Genomic DNA, 23,503 nt, shown 5'->3' with positions numbered 1-23,503 from the left:
ACAGAGGTCAGAAGAGGGCTTCGGATTCCCCTGGAACTGGAGTTAAGAACAGTTCATAGCTGCCATGTGGGTGCTGGGAATGGAACCCTGGTCCTCTGCAAGAGCAGTCAGTGCTCATAACTGCTGAGCCATCTCTCCAGCCCCCTATTATTTTTATTTTATGAATGTATTGCCTGCATGTATGTAAGTGCATCTGTGTTGTACAATACCCATGAAGTCAGAAGAGGATGTTGGATTCCCTGAAACCGGAGTTAAAAGGACAGTTGTTAGCTGCCATGTGGGTGCTGAGAACTGAACCTGGGTCCTCTGCAAGAGCAGCCAGTGCTCTTAACCACTGAGCCATCTCTCCAGTCCCTCTTCTTGTTTTTAAAAAAATTATGTTTTAAAAAATGTATTTACTCTGGGGGGTTGGAGAGACAGCGCAGTGGTTAAGAACACTGACTGTTGGGGCTGGAGAGATGGCTCAGTGGTTAGGAACACTGACTGTTCTTGCAGAAGACCCAGGTTCGAATCCCAGCACCCACATAGCAGCTAACAACTGTCCGTAACTCCAGTTCCAGGGCATCTGACAGCTCTTCTGTCCTCTGCGGGCATTGAACGACATGGGTGCACTTACCTACATGCAGGCAATACATGCATACACATAAAACAAAAATAATAAAATATTTTTAAAAATGTATTTACTCTGTATATGTGCACACATGCATGCCACAGTGCATGTGTGTAGATCAGAGGGTACCATGCAGGAGTTGATTCTCCCCTTCCACCATATGGGTCCTGTGGATGGAACTCAGGTCATCAAGCTTGGTGGCTGGTGATTTTACCCTCTGACCAATATCCCTTGCCCTAAGAAGGCTTTCTTGACTACCTTTCTTTTTGAGGGGTGGGGAGACAGACGTTGGGGCACAGGGTTTTATTATGTAGTCTAGGCTGGCCTCAAATCCTCCTGCCTCAGCCTCCCCAGTACTGAGATTCCAGATGTGCACCATGTCCCTGGCTTCAACCATCTTCCTTGTTTCATTTTCTTGCAGTGTTGGGAACCGAACTTGGGACCTTATGCATGCTAGCCAAAGAAACACTGTACCACTGAGTTATTTTTCCAGTTGTGATCACCTTTCTTAATAATGCTATCTCTCCCCCTGCCAATTACCTTTTAGTCTCTCTTTTATTTTGCAATGCCATCCAGATCAAATACTACTTGCAGGCTCACAGTCAAGGGCTAGATATCACTCTCATCAACACAATGTTGCTCTAATTTCTCAAGCTAATCTCACAATTGCTTAAAAGTCTGTTGTAGTCTGAATCTCTAACCTCCACTGTGACAGTATTTGGAGACAGAGCCTTTGCAAAAGTAGCTAAGGTTAAATGAGGTTCAATAAGCTCAGTGTTCAGTCCAATAAGCTTAGTGTTCTTGGGGCCGGCAAGATAGCCCAGTGGGTAAAGGCACTTGCTACCACGCCTGTTGTCTTGAGTTCAATCCTAGGATCCAAATGGTGGAAGGAGAGATTGCTTCAAGTTATCCTCTGACCTCCACATGTCCCACTGTGACATGCAAGGAAGCACACACAAAATAAATAAAAATGTAATAATTTTTAAAAATTAGGTTTCTTAAAGGAAGCAACATGAAAAAGCTATGTTATCAGTCATAGTTGTAGCAAGTGTCTGAAGTCAAATGGTCAGAATCTCAGTGGTTCAGAGTCCTCCTGATTATTGCATCATTAGCACATTTCATTATTTGTTTGTTAAATCTCTGCCTCCAGCCAGCGAAGAACCAGGGAACTTCATTTTCTTTACACTTTATGCCCAAAACTGTTGGGTGACTCAAAGCAAAGTTTAGGTGGAATTCAAACTCAGATCTATAGCCTCTGCCTCCTCTATAGTAGGCGTCTGTGAGAGGCAGTCAACAGCTATTTATTAACTGAAATTCTCTATCTTTCCAAGTTCATAAGGTCCAAATATCACTCCAGTATTCCAGTTTGTTCAGTGCTGTGATGGAACACACTGTATTTTACTACTAGCCTATAAAGGGGGTGGTAATGGTGATGAAGTACTACTGTCTCATGAGTTATGAAGATTCAGTTCCCCTAAAGTTTAAGGGGGTTGGGGGAGTGGTCAGCTGAGGTAAAAAGGAAGGCATGTAAATCTCCCCATATAATCAACATATAAGCCTCATAGAACATGAGCATTTGATTTGTTGATGAAACTGTGTTGGTGTGAATGCTTAATCATATCCTAGGCCTAACACCCAAACACCCAGTGAGCTCACACCATGATCCCACACTCTACTTTTCCAGCCTTAGTTTCTGAGACAGTGTGTGCCCTCTGGTCAGCAAGCTAAGCTCCAGCCACAATCTGCAAACTTAACCACCTCCATAGGCAATTCCCTCTGCCCAGGAGCCCTCGCTTGCCGTTTCCCTCAGGCAAATTCTTGAATGCTTTCAATACGCCATTTTCCATTGCCCTCAAGAATATTTAACGGGCAGTAGCGGTTAAGAGAGTAGAGCTGTGGGCCTCAGTTTCTCCAGTGAAATGGGGCCCCTGGAGCATATGGCAGTAGGCAGGGCGTTAGGAAGCCTACCAGACCGAGGAGGGACAAGTGCTGCAGAAACCCAGCGCTCTTCGCTCTCTGCAACCGTGTATGTACGGGTGTCCTCGCGAGGCAGGCAGCCCCCACGGATCGGGGCCCTATGCTGACTCATTTGGGAATAAACCCTAGGAAAACGTGGCCTCGGCGAACGTGGCAAGACAGAGAATGAAGAATGAAGTAATGAACAAATGAATGGATAGACAGGATGCAGAGCGGGACAAAGGCCTGCAAGATGGCGTTCTTTAGGACCGCGGGAGGGGCGGCCAGAGCCTCGGGACCGGGAGGGGGCCCACAGACAACGGGGACTCTGCTAGAGGGACACGCAGCGCAGACAAAAGCCCCTAATATGGCGGGCTCTAGGACCCCTGGGCCCGCGCGGAGCAAGGCCGGCAGTCGAGCCTGCGGAGCCCAGGCGTCCGCAGCAGCTGACCGCCCAGCAGCCGGCGGGTTCTAGGACCTGCTGCCCGGAGCCCGCCCGGGGCCGCTCTCTACTTGCCCCGCCCGCGCGGCTCGCGCCGGGTCAACTCCGTCCTCGCTCGGCATCCACGAGTAGTTGAGGCCCGCTTGGACGGCGTCCGTCCCTGCTGCCTGGGGCCCTGGAGACTTCCCAAAGGCGTCTCCTACCTGGTTCGACTGGGGCTGGCTCCGGAGTTTCGGCTTCGGCTCCTAGCACCGGCGGAGCCCGGGACGCCGCAGGAGAGGGGCCGGCGCTAGGACCCAGCGGGGTGGGGGGGCAGGGAGGCGGGGCCGGCGGGCCGGAGCGGAAGTGGAAGAGAGCTTTCCTGGCTAAGGCGGAAGGAAAAGCTTACGGAAGCCACTCCAGTCCCACCGTAGCAGAGAAGTATTTTGCGAGGGGTCTCTGGGTGCTAAGGGGATGAGACGCCAGGCCGATTGACGGTGTACACCCTCCAGGTCACCGGAAGTGTCTCCGAGAGCTAGGAGGTGGGAAGATACGGAAAGGGCATGCTCAGGCTTTGTAGTGCCCAGGTCCCTTGATAGTCCATTTTCTTTAATAGCTAGGAGTGAACTTAATGAAGACCCAACGCCTGTCTTGGGAAGAATCTTTCGTGGAGCATTTGAAAAGTGCCTCCGAAGTACTGTAGCCAGGGCTGCAGAATCTTTTTATTACGGCGCGCTTATTTAATAAGCACCGGAACGATTTTAGCAGCTGTGAGCGGAAGTGTGACTTAAGCTAGTGCACTGACCTGCTGCGCTGTGACCTACGTGGGCGGGGCCAGCGTTGTGAGCCCCCGCCGAGCGTGGTAGCTTGCCGCCGGTAATTCCAACATCCAGGAGGTTGAGGCAGGAGGTTGCTGCGAGTTCGAAACAACAAAAACCAAATAGTTGAGCCCACTTAGAACCCAGCGCCGGAAGTGTGTCCTGTAGGACAGAGGGACAGGAAGTTCCTGAGGCGGAAGTTTCGGGGGGAACTTTTAGCACCTAGGACACTTCCTGTTTCCTAATAACAATAGGAAGTGTCCGCGGAGCGGGGTAGACTCTACACTTACCTACTGTGTCCCGCTCCCTCTTCCTCCTCCTTCCTCCCGCTTCTTTCCGCTTTCCTCTTCTTCCATTCCCGGGAACCCTGGCCGAGTGTGCGTGTGTGGGAGCTCCAGAACCCTTTCACCAGCAACTACTTAGGGCTCGCGGCTGCAGTTAGGGTAAGGGTCCCACTGCGCAGGCGCGATCCCGTTCGCGCCCCCCCCCCCCCACGGAACCAGAAGGCACTCAGTGCGAGGTAGGGATTTAGAGAGGAAATTGGCAGAAAAGATGAGTGACGCTGGAGGATGTCGGTGGTGGGTGATTAGAGAATGGGACCTTTGAGTGAAGGAGCTTTGAGAGGTGAGAATTATGGGAACAGGCTCAGCGAGGGACGTTAGAGTTGGAGTTAGGAGCTTAGGGTCCCAAGGTAGTGAAGAGTGGGTGGGCATGTGTACCTTCTACTGGGAAGGCTGGGGTTTTCGATGAAGGCAGCTAGGGCTGCCTGTTGCAGTAAGTTTGTTTATGTATAAGCTGGGGTAATGGAGGCATTGCAGTGGTGTGACGATTTAGTGACATAAAGACTACTTAGAATGGTGCCTGGCACACAATACTTCCCACCATGAGTTGCTGTCATCGGTTTTAAGAGGAAGTAGAAGAGAAAATGAAAAATTATGGTGACAGTAAGGTAAGGCAGGCAGAGGATAGAAGAAGGTAGAGTATAAAATAAATACCAATTGGAAATGGGATGGGACTTGAAAGAAGGCTTGTGTTTAAGGGAAGTAGGTAAAGCAAGTGGCTGAGTCTTTTAAAAAGGACTAGTGTTGAGGGGGGCGCTCATCCCTTTCTTTGAAAGGAACTTCTAACCTCTACTGTAAGGCCTCAGCTGTCAACTGAAGAAAGTAGCTAGGTTTTTTCCTTTGGGTTTGGTTTTTGAGGAGGGGTTTCATTTTGTAGCTCCAACTGGCCTGGAACTCACTATGTAGACCAGTCTGGCCTCAGACTCACAGAGATCTGCCTGCCTCTGCCTCCTGAGCACTGGGATTAAAGGCATGTGCCATCACACCCAGCTATCCCACCTTGAACTTTTGATCTTCCCCTCATCTCCCAAGTTTACAACCAAGCCCAACTTTTTCTGTATTGATTGATTGACTGCATTTTGTTTGCATTGGTTTTTGTTTTGAAGAAAAAAAAAAAACTCACTATGTAGCTCTGGGTTGTCTCAAACTCACCTGCCTCTACCTCCCAAGTGCTGGGATTAAAGGTGTGCACCATCATACCCAGCAAATTAACGTTTTCAGTGCTTTCAGACTGTTTAGTTGAAGGGTAAAGAAAGAAGGATTAGCCTTGTTGTACAGCCTGATCAGGTGTTGTGGTTCACACCACATTTATGAGGCTAATGTCAGAACTCCATGAATTTGAAGCTAGCCTTTGCTGCCTAGGAAGTTCCAGGTCAGCTTGGGCTACAGAGTGAGCTGAGACCTTCTCTAAAAAACAACAAAAAAGCCTAGATAGTTCTGTTTTGTTGTTAAGATTTCACAGATTTTTGTTAGTTTGTTTCAGAATTACAGAAAGCAGAGGGTTAGGAACAGTAAGACTTTTCATATTCAGTCTGAGAAACAATGGGTTTGTCATCAGAAATAGATTAGTTCTGTCTAGACTTTGGTTTCCTTATGTATATCTACCTCTAGGGATGACTTAAGCCTAGAGGAACTTTCCTAGAAGTTTGTGCATAATGGGGCCTTCCATGATGGTATCTCCAGATTAGATGTAATGGAGAGCAGGTCCCTAGTTAATTCCTTCCTTTTGACCATTGCCCACTCTTTCTAGGGTTTGGCCCCTCCACCAGAGGAAGATGCTTCTGCTCCTTGTCTCTTTCTCCTGAACTCCAGGTTTTTCTGCCACATTGCTCCATGGAGGACACACCCCTCTCATTCAGCTGCTCTGACTGTCAGCGCCACTTTCCTAACCTCCCAGAACTGTCACGGCACCGAGAGCTGCTCCATCCATCTCCAAACCAGGACAGTGAAGAAGCTGATAGTGTCCCTCATCAGCCCTATGGGCGTGGCTCCCATAACCCAGGGAGCTTGATCAACTACCACCAAACCCACAAGGCTGGTCTTTTCCCCTGTACTACCTGTGGCAAGGACTTTGCTAATTCCATGGCTCTTAAGAATCATGTGAGGAGTCATGTTCCTGAGGGCCACCACAGGCACAGGCCCCCACCCCTCAAGGAAACCACTCCACACCTTCAGAGTGAGACAGTGTCTACTGATTCTTGGAGTCAGAGGCTTGGCCCTGGGGAAGGCTGGGAAAATCAAACAAAGCATGTAAAAGAGACACATGAATGTGAGTCTAGAGCTAATCCCAGGGCAGCTCCAGGTACTTGGGAAGATCTACCCACCAAACAGAGAGAAGGCTTGGAAAGCCAGCCAGATCCTGAGGAAAACACAGAGGGTTGGGGGTCTGTTTCTAATTCTGCCAGAACCCCACCTTTCCATACTCCAGCAAACAGCCTCCTTAGCAATTTGGAACAGTATTTAGCTGAATCAGTGGTGAACTTTACAGGGGCCCAGGAGTCCACCCAGCCCCTTCCTCCTGAGAAGGAGCGAAAGTACAAGTGCAGCCAATGTGGCAAGACGTACAAGCATGCTGGGAGCCTCACCAACCATCGCCAGAGCCACACCCTTGGTATCTACCCTTGTGCCATCTGTTTTAAGGAGTTCTCCAACCTCATGGCTCTAAAGAATCACTCCCGACTCCATGCCCAATATCGGCCTTACCACTGTCCCCACTGCCCCCGTGCCTTCCGGCTTCCTCGGGATCTGTTGGAACACCAGCAGTCCCATGAGGTGGAAAAGCAGGAGCAGCCCCTGGAAGAGAAAGAGCTGCCCACCACGAATGGGCACACAGATGAGAGGAGTTGGGAGCAGCTACCTAAAACACAGATGTTGAATGGCTCCGGGGAGCTCAGCGCTTCTGGAGAGTTGGCAGATGGTGGCCTAGAGGAGTATCGACCTTTCTGTTGTGGAGACTGTGGTCGAACTTACCGGCATGCAGGTAGCCTGATCAACCATCGAAAGAGCCACCAGACAGGTATCTACCCCTGTTCAATTTGTTCCAAGCAGCTGTTCAATGCAGCTGCTCTGAAAAACCATGTTCGTGCTCATCATAGACCCCGGCAGGGCGCTGGGGAAGGTGGACAATCATCAGCGCCCCCAGCTATCCTGATGTTGGCTGAGACCACCTACAAAGAGGAAGAGGTCCCCATTACCACCCTGGACCATCGTCCCTATAAGTGCAATGAGTGTGGTCGGGCTTACCGCCACAGGGGAAGCCTGGTGAACCACCGCCACAGCCATCAGACAGGAGAATATCAATGCTCACTCTGTCCTCGCAAGTACCCCAACCTTATGGCTCTGCGCAACCATGTACGGGTACATTGTAAGACTTCCCGCCGAAGTACAGACCCAGGGACTGAGGGTTCCCCCTGCCATTTCAAGAGGGAACTCCTGTCTAACCCAGTGGGAACAGAAAGAGCACTTCACTCAGATCAGGGGCATGTGCACAAACATGAAGAGGCCGCCACTATCCCCCCTGTAGCAGGTAGGACAGTGCCACAGATGTGTAGCATCTGTGGGATGTCCTTTGAAGATCCTGAGAGTCTTGAACATCATAGCATGACCCACAGGGCTGGGGAAGAAGAAAATAGCAAGACAGAGACCACAGTGTCACCACCTAGAGCATTTGCCTGTCAAGACTGTGGAAAAAGCTATCGCCACTCAGGCAGCCTTATCAACCATAGGCAGACCCACCAGACAGGGGACTTCAGTTGTGGAACCTGTGCCAAGCATTTCCACACCATGGCTGCTATGAAGAGCCATTTGCGACGTCACAGCCGGCGGTGGAACAGGCGGCATCGGAAACAAATCAGTAGTGCTGGTAGAGAAGAAGCCAAACTCCAACCTGTGGGAACCTTGGCTCCAAAGCTGGACAGCAATGAGGACCTGGACTCTTCTGAAGACCCTTTAGGAGAAAGTCCTTGTAGGTCTGAAGACAACTTAGAACGTGATGGAGACTGTTTGCAAGCTGAATCTGAAGGCAATGAATGTGGGTGTGAGAGGGATGAAACCTGTTTCCTGGGTGATAAAGAGAGCAGAAGCACTGAGGAAGGACTAGAAAAGAAGGAAGCCTGTTTCCTTGATAACTTGGACATCCCAGGGGATGAGGAAAGTAGTGAGACTCACTTTTGTGATAGCCTCCCTGCAGTAGAAGGCAACCAGATGCCTGCTGCTTGCCAACCCAGCTCCTCTTCCCAGCCCGCTGATACTGACGGTGCCTGGAAGGCTGAAGTCACTCACACATGTTCTGATTGTGGGCATTCTTTCCCCCATGCCACCGACCTGCTGAGCCATAGGTCCTGCCACCCCCCAGGCATCTATCAGTGTTCTCTCTGTCCAAAGGAGTTTGACTCTCTGCCTGCCCTACGCAGTCACTTCCAGAACCACAGGCCAGGGGAAGTGGCCTCTGCACAGCCTTTCCTCTGCTGCCTGTGTGGTATGATCTTTCCTGGGCGGACTGGCTACAGGCTTCACCTGCGCCAGGCTCACAACACTTCTGGCATGACTGAGGGCTCAGAGGAGGAAGGGGAAGAGGAAGGCACAACAGAAGCAGCTTCCACCCGCAGTCCTCCTCTGCAGCTCTCAGAAGCAGAGCTGCTGAATCAACTGCAGAGGGAGGTGGAGGCTCTAGATGGAACAGGTTATGGGCACATTTGTGGCTGCTGTGGTCAAACCTACGATGACCTAGGAAGCCTAGAGCGTCACCACCAAAGTCAGAGTTCCAACAGTACCACAGAGAGGGCTCCTAGCCACTTGGAAGAATCAGGTGATACCATAGAAATCGTTGCAGATCATGTCTTTGAGGGCACTATGACTTCTGTCTCAGAAGAGGGTGGTGACACTGAGTCTGAAGTGAGAGTAGTTGGCACAGTTGCAGATGGCCTTTGCATGCAGGTTGGTGAAAGATTCCTAGAGTCCCACCCCCGCCCTTTTCGATGTAACCAGTGTGGCAAGACCTATCGCCATGGAGGCAGCCTGGTGAACCACCGCAAGATCCATCAGACTGGAGACTTCATCTGCCCTGTCTGTTCCCGCTGCTACCCCAACCTGGCTGCCTACCGGAATCATCTGCGGAACCACCCTCACTGCAAAGGCTCAGAGCCCCAAGTGGGGCCCATCCCAGAGGCAGGAAGCATCAGTGAGCCCCAGAATGTGGTAGAGACAGGGTTGGAGCAGGCAGAAGTAGGGCAACTCCAGGGAAAACTTAAAGTGGAGCCCTTGGACGAGGTGGCAAGGGTAAAAGAAGAGATGTGGGAGGAGACCACTGTGAAGGAGGAGGAAGTGGAGCAGAAGTTGGAGACAGCAGAGAAAGGCTGTCAGACTGAGGCCAGTGCTGAGCGCCCCTTCAGCTGTGAGGTATGTGGCCGCACCTACAAGCACGCTGGCAGCCTCATCAATCACCGGCAGAGCCACCAGACTGGCCACTTTGGCTGCCAGGCCTGTTCCAAGGGCTTCTCGAACCTCATGTCCCTTAAGAACCACCGTCGAATCCATGCAGATCCTAGGCGTTTCTGCTGTGGTGAATGTGGGAAAGCCTTTCGCTTGAGGAAGCAGCTGGCTAACCACCAGCGGGTCCATACTGAGCGACAGAGGGCTGGGGGCACCCAGAAGCTGCTTCAGGAAGATCGGACCTTCCGGTGTGGGCAATGTGGCCGGACCTACCACCATGCCAGCAGCCTCCTGAACCACCGATGCAGCCAGGAGGTAGGCCAATACACCTGCCCCTCCTGTCCTAAGACATATTCCAACCGTGTGGCCCTGAAGGACCATCAGAGGCTGCATTCTGATAGTCACCGGCGAGCAGGACGGTCTCGGAGGGGAGCTGTACGCTGTGCCCTCTGTGGCCGTGGCTTTCCTGGCCGGGGAGCTCTGGAGCGGCATCTGCGGGAGCATAAGGAAACAAAATTGGAGCTGGCCAGTAGCCAGGGATGCCCACTTGGTACAGAGGGCAGTGAGGGGAACCTTGCTGATGAGTGGGCACTGAAGGGCAGATCAGGTGGTACTGAGTCAATACCACAGCTAGAGCAGGAAGCCACAACGCCTGGGGAGCATAGTCAGAGCCCCAGCAGGACATCAGGTTCAGAAGCCACAGAGTCTATATCATGGAAGGTGGGAAAGGTAGATGAGTGGCAAGGAAAGAGGGGACCAGAGAATCATAATGGTGGCTGGGTTCCTCAGGGTCAGGTATTAACCAAGCCAGAAGACAGGATTGAAGACACTGTCCCTAGTAACCCTTGTCACCTCGCTGATAGCCAGTCCAGTGGCCCTAGCCTGAGTTACATGGATAGCTGGGATGGAGACAGCAGTTCTCAGCTCCAACTAGAGAGCCACTCCTATTGCTGCAGCCATTCTGGCAAGACCTGCCAACCTGATGCCCTTTTGAACCCCAGCATTCGTAAGACAGACTGCCACTGTTGCCTGCTCTGCTCCAAGGAGTGCTTGAATTCTATAACCTCTAAGAACCACAATCACATAGCTGCTCAGACTTTTGCTTGCCCTAAGTGTAGCAAGTCTTTCCAGTCCCGCCCCGAACTGGCCATGCACCTGAAGGCTCATGCTGGCGACTTTAGTCAGGTATCGGGTCAGACAGAGGAGGCCAGAGATCCCCAAGATAGGACTGGTGAGAACATAGTGAGTCTCCTTGGTCCAGGGAAAGCTCAGGAGGCCCCATCAGAACCTCCCAGAGATCCAGAAGAGAAAGACAAGCTAGCTAGTGGAGGACAAGGGATAAGTTTCACAGCAGCTGAAGACCAGGAACGGCCCTTTTGCTGTGCTCAGTGTGGGCGTTCCTACCGCCATGCTGGTAGCCTGCTGAACCACCAGAAGGCCCACACCACTGGACTCTACCCTTGCTCCCTCTGCCCCAAACTTCTACCAAACCTACTGTCTCTTAAAAACCATAGCAGGACCCACACGGACCCCAAGCGGTACTGCTGCAGCATCTGTGGCAAGGCTTTCCGGACAGCTGCCCGGTTGCAAGGCCATGGACGGGTCCATGCTCCCCAGGAGGGGCCTTTCACCTGTCCCCATTGTCCCCGCCACTTCCGCCACCGAGTCAGCTTCCTGCAGCACCAACAGCAACACCAGGAGGAGTGGACAGTGGCTAGTGCTGGTAGGTTGGGCAGCGATGAGGGGCAGAGGTGGCTGTGTGGACTCTTCAGTTACAGCCAAAGATGACCGTCCTTTCTCTTTCAGTGGGCAGAAGTAGCTTCTTCCACCCACCTACATCTGGAAATCCTGATTCAGACAGGAAAAAGATGAAGCCGTTGTTTAGGTTCTGCTTTCCTAGAGTGGGCAAGAGGCCAGGGAATGAGAGGGTAGGATGGGGGATTGCAGGTTCCTGGGTTGTCATATAGGTAGGTGTGCCCTGCAGGGCTGAGGTGAGTTTGAGGTAAAGTGTGGGGTCTGCCTGCATGGCTGCTTTATGGCTTTACTGCTGATTTGGCCATAGCAGCTGGGTCATTGGTCAGTACTCCCTGTCCCTCTCCCTATAGTTTGTCTCTGCCTTTTTTCTTGGAAATGAGATCTCTGGTCCTCTCTTAAGTGTTATACCATATTTCTTTTTTTTTTAGTCAACCCTTTCCTTCTAGGATATATCTTAGAATCCAACTAAACCACCCTCCCTGCCAACACACACACAGATACACACACACACACACACACACACACACACACAGCCCCCACACACACACACATACACACACACACCCCACACACACATACACACACCCCACACCCCCCACACACACACAGACACACACACACACACACACACACACACACACACACACACACACACACACACACACACACACACACACCCGCTGTCCAAGATACACCCCTTTAACTGAAAGACTGACTCACAAATAATTATTTCCTTGGAGCCAGGCCCAGCAGAGCACAGCAGTCATTAGTGCCTATCTCTCTCTATCAGAGTGGCTTTCAGTATAGACTGGCCTCCACCCATCTCATTGGAGGATGAGGCTGTGGGCATGTGAGACAGCCTTTTTCTAAGCTTTGGCTCATGCTCCACATCTACAGAGGAGAACACATTCTATCTATAGCCACCAAGGGAGGGTGTCCCTGAAATGGTAAACCCTTGACCAGAGCTTGTCAGAGGACAGAATAGTGGGTGATGATCCCTGAGAACTAAAAGAATGTTCTCAGGATAAAATTTCTTGGGTGAAGGGTGGTGGCATTTGACTTTAATCTCAGCACCTGGGAGGCAGGGGCAGGCCTGGACTACATAGCAAGTTCCAGGCCAACCACGGCTATGTGTTGAAACCCTGTCTGAAAGGAAAAAAGGAAAAAAAAAAAAGATTTCTTGTGATTCTAAGGGAAATGCAAAAATAATTAGGAGTCCTAGGATGCTTAGGCTTTGGGTGGGTGTTGGGAGAGGGGAGCTGGGAATGTACTCAGGCCTCATGCATGCTGGTAAGCACTTAAACAACGGATTATTATCTCCTGGGGGGTAGGGCCCTATGAGGGAATGACCTGCAGGACTGGATAGGTAAGTTTTGCCCCCTTAGTGAGTATCTCTCTCTCTCCCCAGGAGCACTAACGCCGCCAGCAACAAGCAGAGGGGACTCATCATCGCCCCTTCCACCCACTCCCACAACCTCACTCCTGGATCCTTCACCCCAGTGGCCTGCAGACCTCAACTTCTCTCTCTGAGCTTCAAGTCTCCAAAGATCAGTACATTGGAGTGTGGGACGCAGGCAGGGAGGGGCTTGATCTCCACATTTCACTCAGGAGTTGCTTGGGCATCCCCATCTCCTCTCCCAGGAAGAAAACCCTAATCTGGCTTCTTTTTCAAGAAGGGGATAAGGGAATCCTCATGTCATGTCCATAAAGGATCTCCTTCCCCAGCCTTTTCACCATGTTCTTCCAGGGCCGGGCTTTGCTGAGATGCTGGGCCAAGCTGCAAGGCCAGATTCCAACCCCAGGGAGAGGCAGATTTGGAGAGTGCCACAGGTGGGAAACTTGCCTGTGGAAGGGGAGCCTTTTGCTACAATTTGTAACTTATTTTCTAAAATCTATTTTGTAACAGTTTATTTAAGTTTTAAAAAAGGAAAATTGCTCCCCCCCACAAGAAATTTTTTTTTTCTCAACCGGTGAGAAATTTTTTTTTTCTCAGACAGCTGGTGTGATTGTATCTGAAAGATAGGTAGTGTTGGGGACACTGTGTTGGAGAGCAGAGCTAAGTGGGCGCGTACACATGTTGCATCCCTGTCCTGTAGGACAGATGGTGGGGGCAGGTGCTAGCCCTGGGCAGGCTCATTCCCAGCCAGCTCTTAGACCTGCCCCAGGACTGGGAACCACAAAACAAGGAGGGGAAGAGCGCCCCAATGCCAGGAAGGGCGTTGATAGGGGTGTTGGCGTAGGCATTGCCTGGCTTTTCTGGTGTCCTGTGAGTAAACTAGAGTCCGCCAATCAACAGCTGGCTGGTTGACCTGTCAAGGAGAGGAAGGCAGATGAGGTTGGCCTTAACCTCATAGCTTTGTTACTCCCTTGAAGACGATGCATCTTGGCTCCTGTGGTCATGGGAGACCGGAAGATCGAGAGGCTAAGACTTCTCCCTTAGAATCCATGTGGATCTGTCTGCTGCTATACTTCCATCCTAGGCAGCTAGAGATGGGTCAGAACAGTGTTTTCCCTAGTTGGAAAGTGGTCTAGCGAGAAAGGGTGAACAGAAACACATACTCGAGTTGGCCAGGCAGCTTCCAGCCTCAGCCTCAGGCTCTGGCTCCTCAGCGAAGTAGACCTGCCAGTCCAGATTGCTGACCCAGTCCTCATAGGCAGATAGCTCCGCAAAAACCGCAGGCCTTGCAGGGCCCTGGCAAGCATCTCCAAAGCTGTGCAGTCCAGCCAGGAACCATGTGCCTCTGACCTCATGTACCAGTGGTGCCCCAGATAGGCCCTGTTGGGGCAGGTTACACTGAGTGACTTCCTTTCTCATGCACAGTTACAAGAGGTGAAAGGGGGTTGGGGGCTGAAGCCTGAGCTGTTGGGGTCAGCTGGCAGAAAGGTTTAATTATAGGCAAGAGGCAGGGCTCACAGCCAAATTTGGCAGAAAGTCAGTTCATGAACTACAGGGTAGAGAATACCAGAGATCTGTTGAGTAAGGTTTGGGAAATTTGAGCTCACCTCACAGTGGGGCTGCTCACCCACAACACTGGTGCATACCATCCCTGGCAGAATGGGAATGCTATTATTTCCAGGGGCTGCATGTAGCCGGCTACAGGCCATAGGCCCTAGGAGTGTCACAGGTACTGTCTGGGGATACCTGATGCCTATAAAGCAAAGGAAGGAACCCAGATGCCCCATTGTCTTTCAAGCTGGACGGACAAATGCCAGAGGCCCTGTTCTTACATACCTGCTCCTTGGGCCAGCCCAAGAACCCAGCCATGTTCACCATCAGGCAGGTGGTGGTCAGCATAGGGCAAGCAAAGGGGCCTCAGGCTAGGGCCCAGTGTCACAGGCTGAGCCAGCAGCAAGAAGGCCACATCATAACCACCCTCTGGGTGGGTGTAGGCCCCATGGAGGATGAGCTGCTTCAGGCCCCGCTCCTCTGGTCCAGCTCCCAGTCCTACGCTCCATTCCTCTAGAGTCTGGCGCCTGTTTAGAGGCAGCATTGGCAGCACTGAGTGACAGAGCTGGGGCAAGGGACACAAAGGAGAGGGACATAGGGCTCACCCAATGAAGCAGTGAGCAGCAGTCAGTACCACCCCCTCTGACACCAGGGCTCCACCACAAGCCAGCTTTCCATGGTGCTTCAGCCTGGCATCCCAGGGCCACGGAGAGAGGGCTCCTGGCTGGGGGCCTTCACTCCTCAAGGAGCCACATGCTGAAATAGGTGAATTGTATCGCCCAGTTTGTTAACTGCTCATTTAGGACCAGGGCCTATGTTAAGTGCTTCCCACAAGTTAACAGTTTGTCCCAGTGTCCTTTTCTAAGCTGACTTTTGGCCTCATTACCAAAGGTAATCAAACTTCCAAATAGGTTAAGTAACCTAGCTCTGTAACCAAAATGAAATAGCCCACTTAAGATTCAAAACCAAGGCATAAGCTTTTAGCCCTGATGGTCTAAAGCATACCATGTTAGCTTTACTCAAGAGGTTCACTTCCTCATCAGTCTGCATCTCTCCAGGCCTGGACAAGCTCCAGAATCCCTAGCTTACTAGTGCTTCTCTGAATGTCAAGGCCTAGCTTCCTTCATGGTTTTGCTTGCAATGTGTATTGTAGTCAATTAATGCCAAGATTCTGAGTGGGAGCCTTGTCCTGTCTCATGTCACTGATTTTCCTCAGCCAGATCTCAGACATACTCTTCTTTCAAAAACCCAAACTTTGAAATATCTATGCTTCCTGGCCCCAGGGGGCTGTTTCCCTGGGGCTAAAGAAGGGCCTTAAAAAGCCTTGTAGTTAGCCACTGGCAGTATCTAGGCTATGTGCTGCTCTGCCTCCCTGTGGCTCCCATACACTGTCCAGAAGTCCTCCTGCATAGTTGGGTGTCTTCCTACACCCCACTCTCAAAACCCATGCTCATACCTACACAGCTGTCCTCGTCACTGGTCTCCAGAATCTCTGAGTCCTGGGCCAAGAAAGCTGCCCCCTGAGCTCGGGCCTGCAGCCATGAACTGTGAGCAGCCATGTCAGTCAGCAGGACAGGAGTGTCTTCTTGAGCACATCTTGAAGTAAAGCTGATGATCCCAACCTGGACCCAGTGTCCATCAGGCTCACGGCACATCACAGGGCCCCCAGAATCTCCCTGGAGCCAGGCAAAGGGAGTCAAAAGATAGACCCGAGCCTCAGCCTTGGCCAGATGCCCTTTGGCTGTAGCCCTCTCTATAGGTTGAGACCCCAGCTTAAGACTAGATTCTCCCTCCCCTGTGTTCCCCAGCAGACCTGGCAGGGCCCCTGCACTCCAGGCTGGGCACCCCCACACAGCATTCCAAGCCTTGCTGGGCTGGCCAGCAGCCGCTGGTGCAACCGATTGTAGAGACAGTTACATGTGGGGCGGCTGATGAGACGCAAGCGGAGATTCCGTAGGGTTCTGGGAACTGGCAAAGGACATGAGGCTGAATCTGGCTCTGGGAAGCAATGGGGGCTAGGGGCCAGGACAGTTGGAAACTGAACCTGTATGAACCTGCACAAAAGAGTTTCTCTCTGGGTTTCCCTCTAAGACTACTCACCATCACTGGTGTCCTGGTCCCAGCCAGTGGCCCAGCAAGAAGCTCCAAAGGGAAAACGATGGGTGGATTGGGGCAGGCAGAGGGTTGTATGGGCTGTGGGATGGGTGAGCTGGAGCAGGGCCAGGTCGGAGCCCTGGCTATAGTGGTTATAGGCTTTGGGCAACTGCAAGGCAGCAACCCCCACCTCCTCAGCACCCAGGCTCAGCCCCTCCTGCTGCAGAGAACCCAGGACCACAGACCAGGAACTCAGTTCTGTTGCAGCCACCCTGGAATGGGAAGAGCAAGGCCCAGACAGCTGAGTGCAAGGGAAGACAGTGATAGCTTGGAGAGCAGCACGGGATGGATGAGCAGACCCCTGCCCATAGTGTTAAGGACAGCTCTCCTCTCAACCTCAGTTTACTCATTTGTAAAGCTTGTACTGTGAAAGGTTGCTAAGATTTATCTGGTAACATGTACCTGGCACACGGCACATTCTTCACAAATGATACTTTACTATTCTAGACACGAAGAGTAGTCTTGTAAGGCTTAGGGACAAATTCACCCTTAAATCAAGAGACTTTTGTCTGAACCCAAGTATGACTCACTTTTCAAAACAATGAGCAGCAGTGAGGACCCATGTATCTGCCACCAAGGAGCCACTGCAGATGTGGACACCCTGCCGCCTCACACTGGCCTGCCAGGGCCATTCGCCAGGTGTCGTGTTGCCCTCCTGAGGTTCCGGAGGTCCAGGGCCACGCTGCCCACAAGCTGTGGAGAAGGGTGATTAATGCTGACTGTGGACCCCTGTCCTATCCTCACCAGACCCAAGTACAGCCCAGCCCCCATGTCCCTGTGTCCCCATGGCCTACCCCACTGAGCTTGAAGACCTGGAAAGAAAAAGACACAAGATGTGGGGGTCTTCTACCTGACAGGCCCAGATTTGGTGGAGGGACAAGTTAAAGGACAGGCCCTAGATCCTTACCTATGACTAGCTACCTCACCAGCCCTTCCTAAAATGAAAATATTTATATGAGGTTGAAAAATAGCTTTTATTGGAGCCCATTCAGAGTACACACTCAGCGATTAATTCTCCTCTCTGCTGTGCTCAGCACTCCTGGGCCTGAGGAACAAGGCCTGAAGTTTACCTTGGGAGCAGGCCAATCCCCCTCAAGGCTTCTAAACCCCCAACTCCTGTCCCCACCACTGAGTCAGGGAGGTGGCCTGTGTATGTGAATAACATTAACTTAATTGTCCCTTCAGCTGTGGAGCCTAAGAGGGGAGATTAGAGGCCTGTGTCATGGCCAAAGTAAGGGAGGCTCCAGGAGGTAAGATTCACTCCTCCCCTGTCTGAAGGAGTCAAATCCTCCACCTTTCCACAGGCTGTCAGAGAGCCTACCAAAGGGTCCCTGCCCTTCCTGTTCCCCATCACAGGCTCACAACAAATAGGCCTACTGCACATGTAAGCCAGGAGAGCTGAGTTGACATGGAGGATAGACCCAGGCCAGCAGGGCTAGAACATGCCTGAGGTCATTCTGGAAGTAGAGGGGCAGACAAGGGGTAAGATACACAGGGACACAGGGATAGTCCCCACAGATCTGAGATCTCCCTCTCACTAACCCAGGCATTAGACTTGTGGTCTCAGGCACAGTATTTAGCTTCTCTGTGCCTCACTTTCCTCACCAAGATAGGGATAATAGTAGTACCTACCTCATACAATTGCTACAGGGATTAAATATATTAACACAGGCCCTTCAAACGTGCTGTAACTTGGCCCAGGATAAACACAACCATTTTGATAAAAGGCTATGTATTACCTCCCATTCCCACCTCATCCCTTATCCCCAACAGAGCCAAAGGACATCCACAGGGAGACTAGTCCTTCAGGAAGGACCCCTCGAATTCAAATCGCAGGCTACTGAGGCAAAGGGTGGCTTGTAAGCCCCTACCATGCCATTCTCCCTTCCTCAAACATGGGCAGCTTACCTTCTGTGAGGACCACGGCTCCCAGGATGAGCAGCCCTCCTCCCCAGCTCTGCTTCATACTGCTGCAGGCCACTGTGGCGCCTGTGCTCTTATTCACAGAGGCCACCTGTGTCTCCCTGGCTCCACCCCTGCTCCGCCCCCAGTCTGCTAAGAGTCAGGTATTGCTTTTCCTGGGTTAGAAGGGAGCCAACAGCTCTTAGCTTCAGGGCTGTGGTTGTGTGACCCTGGGATGGTCATCACCCCCTCTCTGGGCTTTCATCATGTGGCCAGATTGCTCCAGTTCAAACTCCAGTTCCTACTGTTTCAGTGACCTTGAATACCTCAAACAAAAATGCTTATGGGGCTGGTGAGATGGTTCAGTGGGTAAAGGAGCTTGCCACCAAGCCTAACACTATTTGATACCCAGGACCCACATGGTGTAAAGAGAAAGGACTCCCACAAGCTGAACTCTACACATGGGTCATGAGGCAGAGCCGGGGAGAGGGTGTGAGTGCACACATACACACAAACAATAAATAGAGTTTATTCTGAAAATGCTTAGAAGCCCAGTCTATGCATGTCTATAAGCCAGTACTTCCAGGCTGAGGCAGGAGGTTTGTAAGTTTAAGGTTAGCTTGGGCTACCTAGTAAGTCCTAGGTCATCCTGGGCTATAAGGCAAGACCCTGTTTCAAAAACAAAATCTTCGTTGTTCAGATGTGACTCTGACTTTCGAGATACATTGCTTCCAGCCTAGAAATGTCATTTGTGGAGCACAGTGGGCAGACTTGTCTAGATTGCATTTTTCAACTTCCCTGCCTCTCTCAGGCTAAAGCCTGGTAAGTTTCACACACACCCTCTCCCTGCTCTGCCTCAAAGCAGGGCTAAAGTGTTAAAGGGGCTGGGTCTTCACTACTTGGTTGGCAATTCCTCTCTGGGCCTGCCACCTTCTTGGTAAAGGTTATAGTGCTGCCCTCCTTTCTGGCAAATGCTAGAAGGGAAGAACACTGAGAGTACATCTTTTTTCTTACCTTCCAACTCCTAACTTGGGGCAGCCCTACCATTCAGGAACCCTGACCCCAATATAGAGGCAACTGGGAGCACAGTTTAGAGCAGACATGAGCCAAATAGCCCAGGTGGACTCAAATTCTGAAATATAGCTCAGTGGTAGAACATTTGCCTTGAATGTGCAAAGCCATGCAATGTGGGACATAGTGTGCATTAATCTGAAATGTCCGTCCCCCTTCCCAGCACTAGACATGTGGTCTCAGGCACATTAGTTTCTCTGTACCTCAGTTTCCTCACCAATAATAGTAATAATGGCAGTACCTTCCTCATATAATTACTATGAGGATTAAATGTATTAACATGTTAACTTAGGCTCTTTTTTAAAGGATTTATCTTTATTTGTACAAGTGTTTTGATTGCCTGCATGTTTACTGGTATTTGTGTAGTGCCTGCAAAGTCCTGAAGAGAACAGAGCTGCTGAGTGGGTGCTGGGAATTGAACTTAGGCCCTCTGGAAGAATAGCAAGCGCTCTTTACCCAAGCCACCTCCCTAGCCCCTTAACACAGGTTTTTTTTTTTTTTTTTTTTTTTGGTCTTTTTGAGATGGGGTCTCCCTGTAGCTGGAACTCACTATGGTCCTGGAACTCACTATGTAGACCAGACTGGCCTTGAACTCAGAGATCCTGCCTCTGCCTCCCGGGTGCTGGGACTAAAGGCGTGCGCCACCATGCCTGGCTCTTAACACAGGTTCTTAATGGGGCTGGAGAGATGGCTCAGCAGTTAAGAACACTGGTTGTTCAGCTGGGCGTGGTGGCGCACGCCTGTAGCCCCAGCACTTGGGAGGCAGAGGCAGGCGGATCTCTGTGAGTTCAAGGCCAGCCTGGTCTACATAGTGAGTTCCAGGACAGCTGGGGCTTACAGGAAGACCCTGCTTCAAAAAAACAAAACAAAAAACAACAACAAAAAAACACTGGTTGTTCTTGCAGAAGACCTGGGTTCGAATCCCAGCACCCACATGGTAGCTAACAACTGTCTGTAACTCCAGTCCCAGGGGATCTGACAGCCTCTTCTGACCTCCACAGGCATTGTACAACACGGGTGTACTTACCTACATGCAGGCAATACATGCATACACATAAAATTAAAAACCAAAAAACACAGGTTCTTAAACAGCACTTGGCATGTGGGAAAGTCCTCAGTACACATTAGGAAAAAAATATATATGACCTGGCCCTGTAAAGCTGTTAAGACTGACTAGGGGTGGGGGTGGAGGGGCTAGAGAGATGGCTCAGCAGTTAAGAGCACTGGCTGTTCTTGCAGAGGGCCCAGGTTTGGTTCCCAGCACTCACATAGTAGCTAACAACTGCCCCTACCTCCAGTCCCAGGGGATCTGACACCCTTTTCTGGCTTCCAAGGGCATTGCATGCACCTGGTACATTTATATACATGCAAAACACTCATATATGTAAATTTAAAGAAAAAAAAAAAAAGACTGGCTTGGGATGGTAGTTAAAGGGGTTAGACTACAGAGAAAAGTTCCTAACAAACTTGCCCTCCAGGTATGTGCCAAGCCCTCCCAGGAGAGGAGGTCTGACATACGTGGACAGCAAGGACAAGCTTGTTTCCTGGAGGTGGGGGCTGATGGCTGGCGTGCCAGCCTTTGCTGACGCCACATGCTGGAGATGATACAGCCACTCTTCCCAGACAGGCCCTCTACTCTCCCTCTGACTCATCCAGTTCCAGAGAAGGCAACAATAGGGGAAACCCAACACCCTGTATGGTCCCTAGATGACATATAGTTCAGACTTAGCCAACTTAAGAAATTTTATTGTTCAGAATCTCTCCTTTCTGGGCACTGGCAGAAAGCAGCCCTTGGGAACAAAACTAGAGGCATGTTTGGTCACTGTCCTGTGCGTGACTATGGAGGGGGGGTTGGAGGAAGAAAGTAGGGCCTTCTAGGGACCCAAACATGGCACTCTTGAGCAAGGCTCAAGTGCCACGGCAAAGCAGATTAGGTTAGCCTGCATGGGGTGAGGGCCCTCAGTGCCTCTTGGCCTTGGGTTCTGGCACCTCCTGGAAGCTAAGCCACGTCAGGCCCACATTGATGGCATAGGTAGTAATGCAAACGATGCAGAAATCATAGAGCACAAAGAACAGGATCCAGGCCAAGTAGACAGAACCAGCGAGGGACATCAAGGAACTCAGTACCAGTAGGATAGAGGCCCAGCGTCCCCTCAAGCAACCTGCAAAACAAAAGAGAATCAGGAATGGTTACATCTAGAGCTGTCATGACTTCTCAGTGCCACTCAGACAGCAGATGCTTCTGGACAAAGGTCAGGATCTGGCAAGCCCACACCACAACCTTGGTTCCCCTATTTGTCCAGTAATCCTTGAGGTCCTGCTGAACTTACACGAGATGAAACAGCTGTCACTTAAGGAGTCCCCTCAAAAAGGAATTTCTAAGCTGGATGTGATGATACGTGCCTAGATGCCTATAATTTCAGCACTTGAGAGGTGGGGAACAGGAAGATCAGGGATTCAAATTCAATCTGGAATACATAAGCCCTTGTTGGGGAAAAATAATTTCTGAGTCTTTGCCATTAAACTGAGATCCTAGGAAGTCTTTAAGGGACCTCAAGCCTCTGAATACATAAAACAACTTGGGGACTCCTGTTAGTTCCCTCCTTACCTATCTCCTTGTGGGAAGGATGTTCAGTGATTAGCAGCTAGCTGTCAACTGTCTGGGTCACTAAGATATTGGGGTGGGGCTGAGCTGGACTGGCAAGAAGCTGGTTAAGAAGGGGTGGAAGCCACTCACCTAACAACAGCTGTAGTGTGTAGAACATGCAACCAAATATGCTGTTGGATTGGTTGAAGATGCTGTCCATTCCCAGCACAGGCTCTATCAGTCCAAAGCCCCGGCCCCACCTGGTGGGAGTGAGAAGACCCAGGTTAGCAGGGTCAGCCTAGCACCTTAGGCTTTATCCTGGAAGAGTGACTTTCAAAAAGCCACTAGGGCTTTCCTACCCACCAAGAATCCATTATGTCAACGACCTCTTGCCCTCTCTGACCTTTGGTCACATCAGGAATCCACTTCACTGACTCTATGCTCCCTTACCCCTAAGCCAGGACTGGCCATGGCTCCTCTATAGGCCCCACTTTCATCCGTAGACCACCAATACTTTTTCAAATTGATCCCGCTTCACAGTTACCACAACTGGGAAATCCGGGCCACATTCTCTTTGCTCTGGACCCACAAATCTACAGTTCTCTAGCCACCCACTTCCACTTCCTCCCTATTTTGTTATCCCACTAACCACTAAGTTCTCAAGCACAGCCAGAAAAAGCAACCTTCTCCTCAGAACAGCTAGTCTCCACCACCTCCTCCCCGTTGTGCGATCCTCTGCCGTCGTCAATCTCCACAAACTACTTTGCCTTCTCCACTTTCCCAATCACAGGTACTCTTTGGCGTCCTCAGAAAGCGGGTTGCCCAGTCTAATACCAGACCGCAGCACTCTGTCTCCCTATCCCGCACTCGTTTCAAACACCAGTACATCTGAGTGGTCCGGCCCCTGTGCACATCTGATTACCCAGCAACAGCCCCTGAAGCAGTCAGCCTTCTAGTTCTGTTCCGTTCTCCCGACTGCGAACAGAAAGACCTGTCCCCAGGGCCCCTTGCTTTCCACTTCGGCACGCACCGAGAGGAGAAGACGCGCGAACAGCTGATGGCAGTGCCCACGTCGCAGAGCGCGCGGTAATCTTTGTCGCGGGAGCGCACCGCCTCCACGTGCACCGCATAAAGCGAGAGCGCGAAGCCCGCGAGGCAGAGACCAAGCCGCACCGACCCCGGGTTCCTCCAGGTGGTGCCCATGTCTGGTCCAGCCAAGGCATCAGACGGAAGAAAACCAGCCACGGGGCGGGGGCGGGGGCGGGCCAGACGGTGGCCACGCCCCCACCCCTTCGACCGGAAGACTGGCTCGCTGCGCCTGGTATTCCTTGATCCCATTGGTTGGTTGTTTTTAGCACTCAGTAAAATAGGCTTAATAGAGAGTTAGGAAAATCGCGAGGAATGCTGAGGTGGAAACTGGATAAGGGACGCTGGTAATAACTTAACCGGCGGCTGCCGGGCATGCTGGGAATTATAGTCAGAGAGGCTGCAAGGCACCAAGGGAAATACAG

The 23,503-nt window shown here is 51.3% G+C and overlaps 4 protein-coding genes across 11 annotated transcripts in view; 1 reads left to right on the top strand and 3 right to left on the bottom strand.

The window, feature by feature from the left end:
• Znf668 (zinc finger protein 668) overlaps positions 1-3,865 on the bottom strand; it is a 12,545-nt gene extending 8,680 nt beyond the window's left edge. The window contains exon 1 of one of the 3 annotated variants that reach the window (XM_008823810.3): positions 3,793-3,865. The gene's annotated coding sequence lies outside the window, so the exon portion shown is untranslated. Of the gene's footprint in view, positions 1-2,578; positions 2,934-3,211; positions 3,330-3,792 lie in introns of those variants that run through there. The other 2 variants (XM_008823808.3, XM_008823809.3) reach the window with 2 other exon arrangements.
• Positions 3,392-13,624, top strand: Znf646 (zinc finger protein 646). Of its 4 annotated transcripts, none has more exons than XM_008823811.3 (3): positions 3,392-3,529; positions 5,897-11,299; positions 12,740-13,624. In XM_008823811.3, the coding sequence occupies exons 2-3, from the start codon at positions 5,980-5,982 to the stop codon at positions 12,859-12,861; spliced, it is 5,442 nt and encodes a 1,813-aa protein (XP_008822033.1). In that variant the 5' UTR covers positions 3,392-3,529; positions 5,897-5,979; the 3' UTR covers positions 12,862-13,624. The 4 variants fall into 4 exon arrangements, with proteins under 4 accessions (XP_008822033.1, XP_008822034.1, XP_029414899.1 ...); XM_008823812.3 differs by lacking the exon at positions 3,392-3,529 and adding an exon at positions 4,111-4,248; XM_029559039.1 differs by lacking the exon at positions 3,392-3,529 and adding an exon at positions 4,290-4,429.
• On the bottom strand, positions 11,306-18,489 carry Prss53 (serine protease 53). Of its 2 annotated transcripts, none has more exons than XM_029559048.1 (10): positions 18,341-18,489; positions 16,963-17,125; positions 16,379-16,644; positions 16,092-16,246; positions 15,735-15,954; positions 14,884-15,034; positions 14,564-14,805; positions 14,335-14,480; positions 13,891-14,107; positions 11,306-11,424 (listed from the first exon to the last, which is right to left on the bottom strand). In XM_029559048.1, exons 1-10 carry the CDS (start codon positions 18,396-18,398, stop codon positions 11,345-11,347), a joined length of 1,698 nt encoding a protein of 565 aa, XP_029414908.1. In that variant the 5' UTR covers positions 18,399-18,489; the 3' UTR covers positions 11,306-11,344. The 2 variants fall into 2 exon arrangements, with proteins under 2 accessions (XP_029414908.1, XP_029414909.1); XM_029559049.1 differs by lacking the exon at positions 11,306-11,424 and adding an exon at positions 13,455-13,640 and having other exon boundaries at positions 18,341-18,482.
• A 2,641-nt stretch (positions 18,490-21,130) lies between these two features.
• On the bottom strand, positions 21,131-23,259 carry Vkorc1 (vitamin K epoxide reductase complex subunit 1). 2 transcript variants are annotated; one of them, XM_008823805.3, is made up of 3 exons: positions 23,023-23,240; positions 22,143-22,252; positions 21,131-21,567 (listed from the first exon to the last, which is right to left on the bottom strand). In XM_008823805.3, the coding sequence occupies exons 1-3, from the start codon at positions 23,193-23,195 to the stop codon at positions 21,365-21,367; spliced, it is 486 nt and encodes a 161-aa protein (XP_008822027.1). In that variant the 5' UTR covers positions 23,196-23,240; the 3' UTR covers positions 21,131-21,364. The 2 variants fall into 2 exon arrangements, with proteins under 2 accessions (XP_008822027.1, XP_008822028.1); XM_008823806.3 differs by lacking the exon at positions 22,143-22,252 and having other exon boundaries at positions 21,462-21,567; positions 23,023-23,259.
• Positions 23,260-23,503: the final 244 nt, after the last annotated feature.

This window comes from Nannospalax galili, unplaced genomic scaffold, assembly GCF_000622305.1.
Source record: "Nannospalax galili isolate Female #2095 unplaced genomic scaffold, S.galili_v1.0 scaffold788, whole genome shotgun sequence".
NCBI lineage: Eukaryota > Metazoa > Chordata > Mammalia > Rodentia > Spalacidae > Nannospalax > Nannospalax galili.
Note: the sequence above shows the minus strand (reverse complement) of the source record. Positions and strands in the feature narration are given on the sequence as shown.

What these genes read in the sequence shown, in the direction of transcription:
- Vkorc1 (XM_008823805.3), bottom strand. Translation starts at nt 23,195, where the DNA reads ATGGGCACCACCTGGAGGAACCCGGGGTCGGTGCGGCTTGGTCTCTGC. An exon ending in TCGCGCGTCTTCTCCTCTCG is followed by an intron (nt 22,253 to 23,022) that starts GTGCGTGCCGAA and finishes CACTCCCACCAG; the next exon opens with GTGGGGCCGGGGCTTTGGAC. An exon ending in CACACTACAGCTGTTGTTAG is followed by an intron (nt 21,568 to 22,142) that starts GTGAGTGGCTTC and finishes TTTGTTTTGCAG; the next exon opens with GTTGCTTGAGGGGACGCTGG.
- Prss53 (XM_029559048.1), bottom strand. Translation starts at nt 18,398, where the DNA reads ATGAAGCAGAGCTGGGGAGGAGGGCTGCTCATCCTGGGAGCCGTGGTC. An exon ending in AGCCGTGGTCCTCACAGAAG is followed by an intron (nt 17,126 to 18,340) that starts GTAAGCTGCCCA and finishes CCTTCTCCACAG; the next exon opens with CTTGTGGGCAGCGTGGCCCT. An exon ending in GGACCAGGACACCAGTGATG is followed by an intron (nt 16,247 to 16,378) that starts GTGAGTAGTCTT and finishes GTCCTTTGCCAG; the next exon opens with TTCCCAGAACCCTACGGAAT.
- Znf646 (XM_029559039.1), top strand. Translation starts at nt 4,399, where the DNA reads ATGGGACCTTTGAGTGAAGGAGCTTTGAGAG. An exon ending in GAGTGAAGGAGCTTTGAGAG is followed by an intron (nt 4,430 to 5,896) that starts GTGAGAATTATG and finishes CACTCTTTCTAG; the next exon opens with GGTTTGGCCCCTCCACCAGA. An exon ending in GTGGACAGTGGCTAGTGCTG is followed by an intron (nt 11,300 to 12,739) that starts GTAGGTTGGGCA and finishes CTCTCTCCCCAG; the next exon opens with GAGCACTAACGCCGCCAGCA.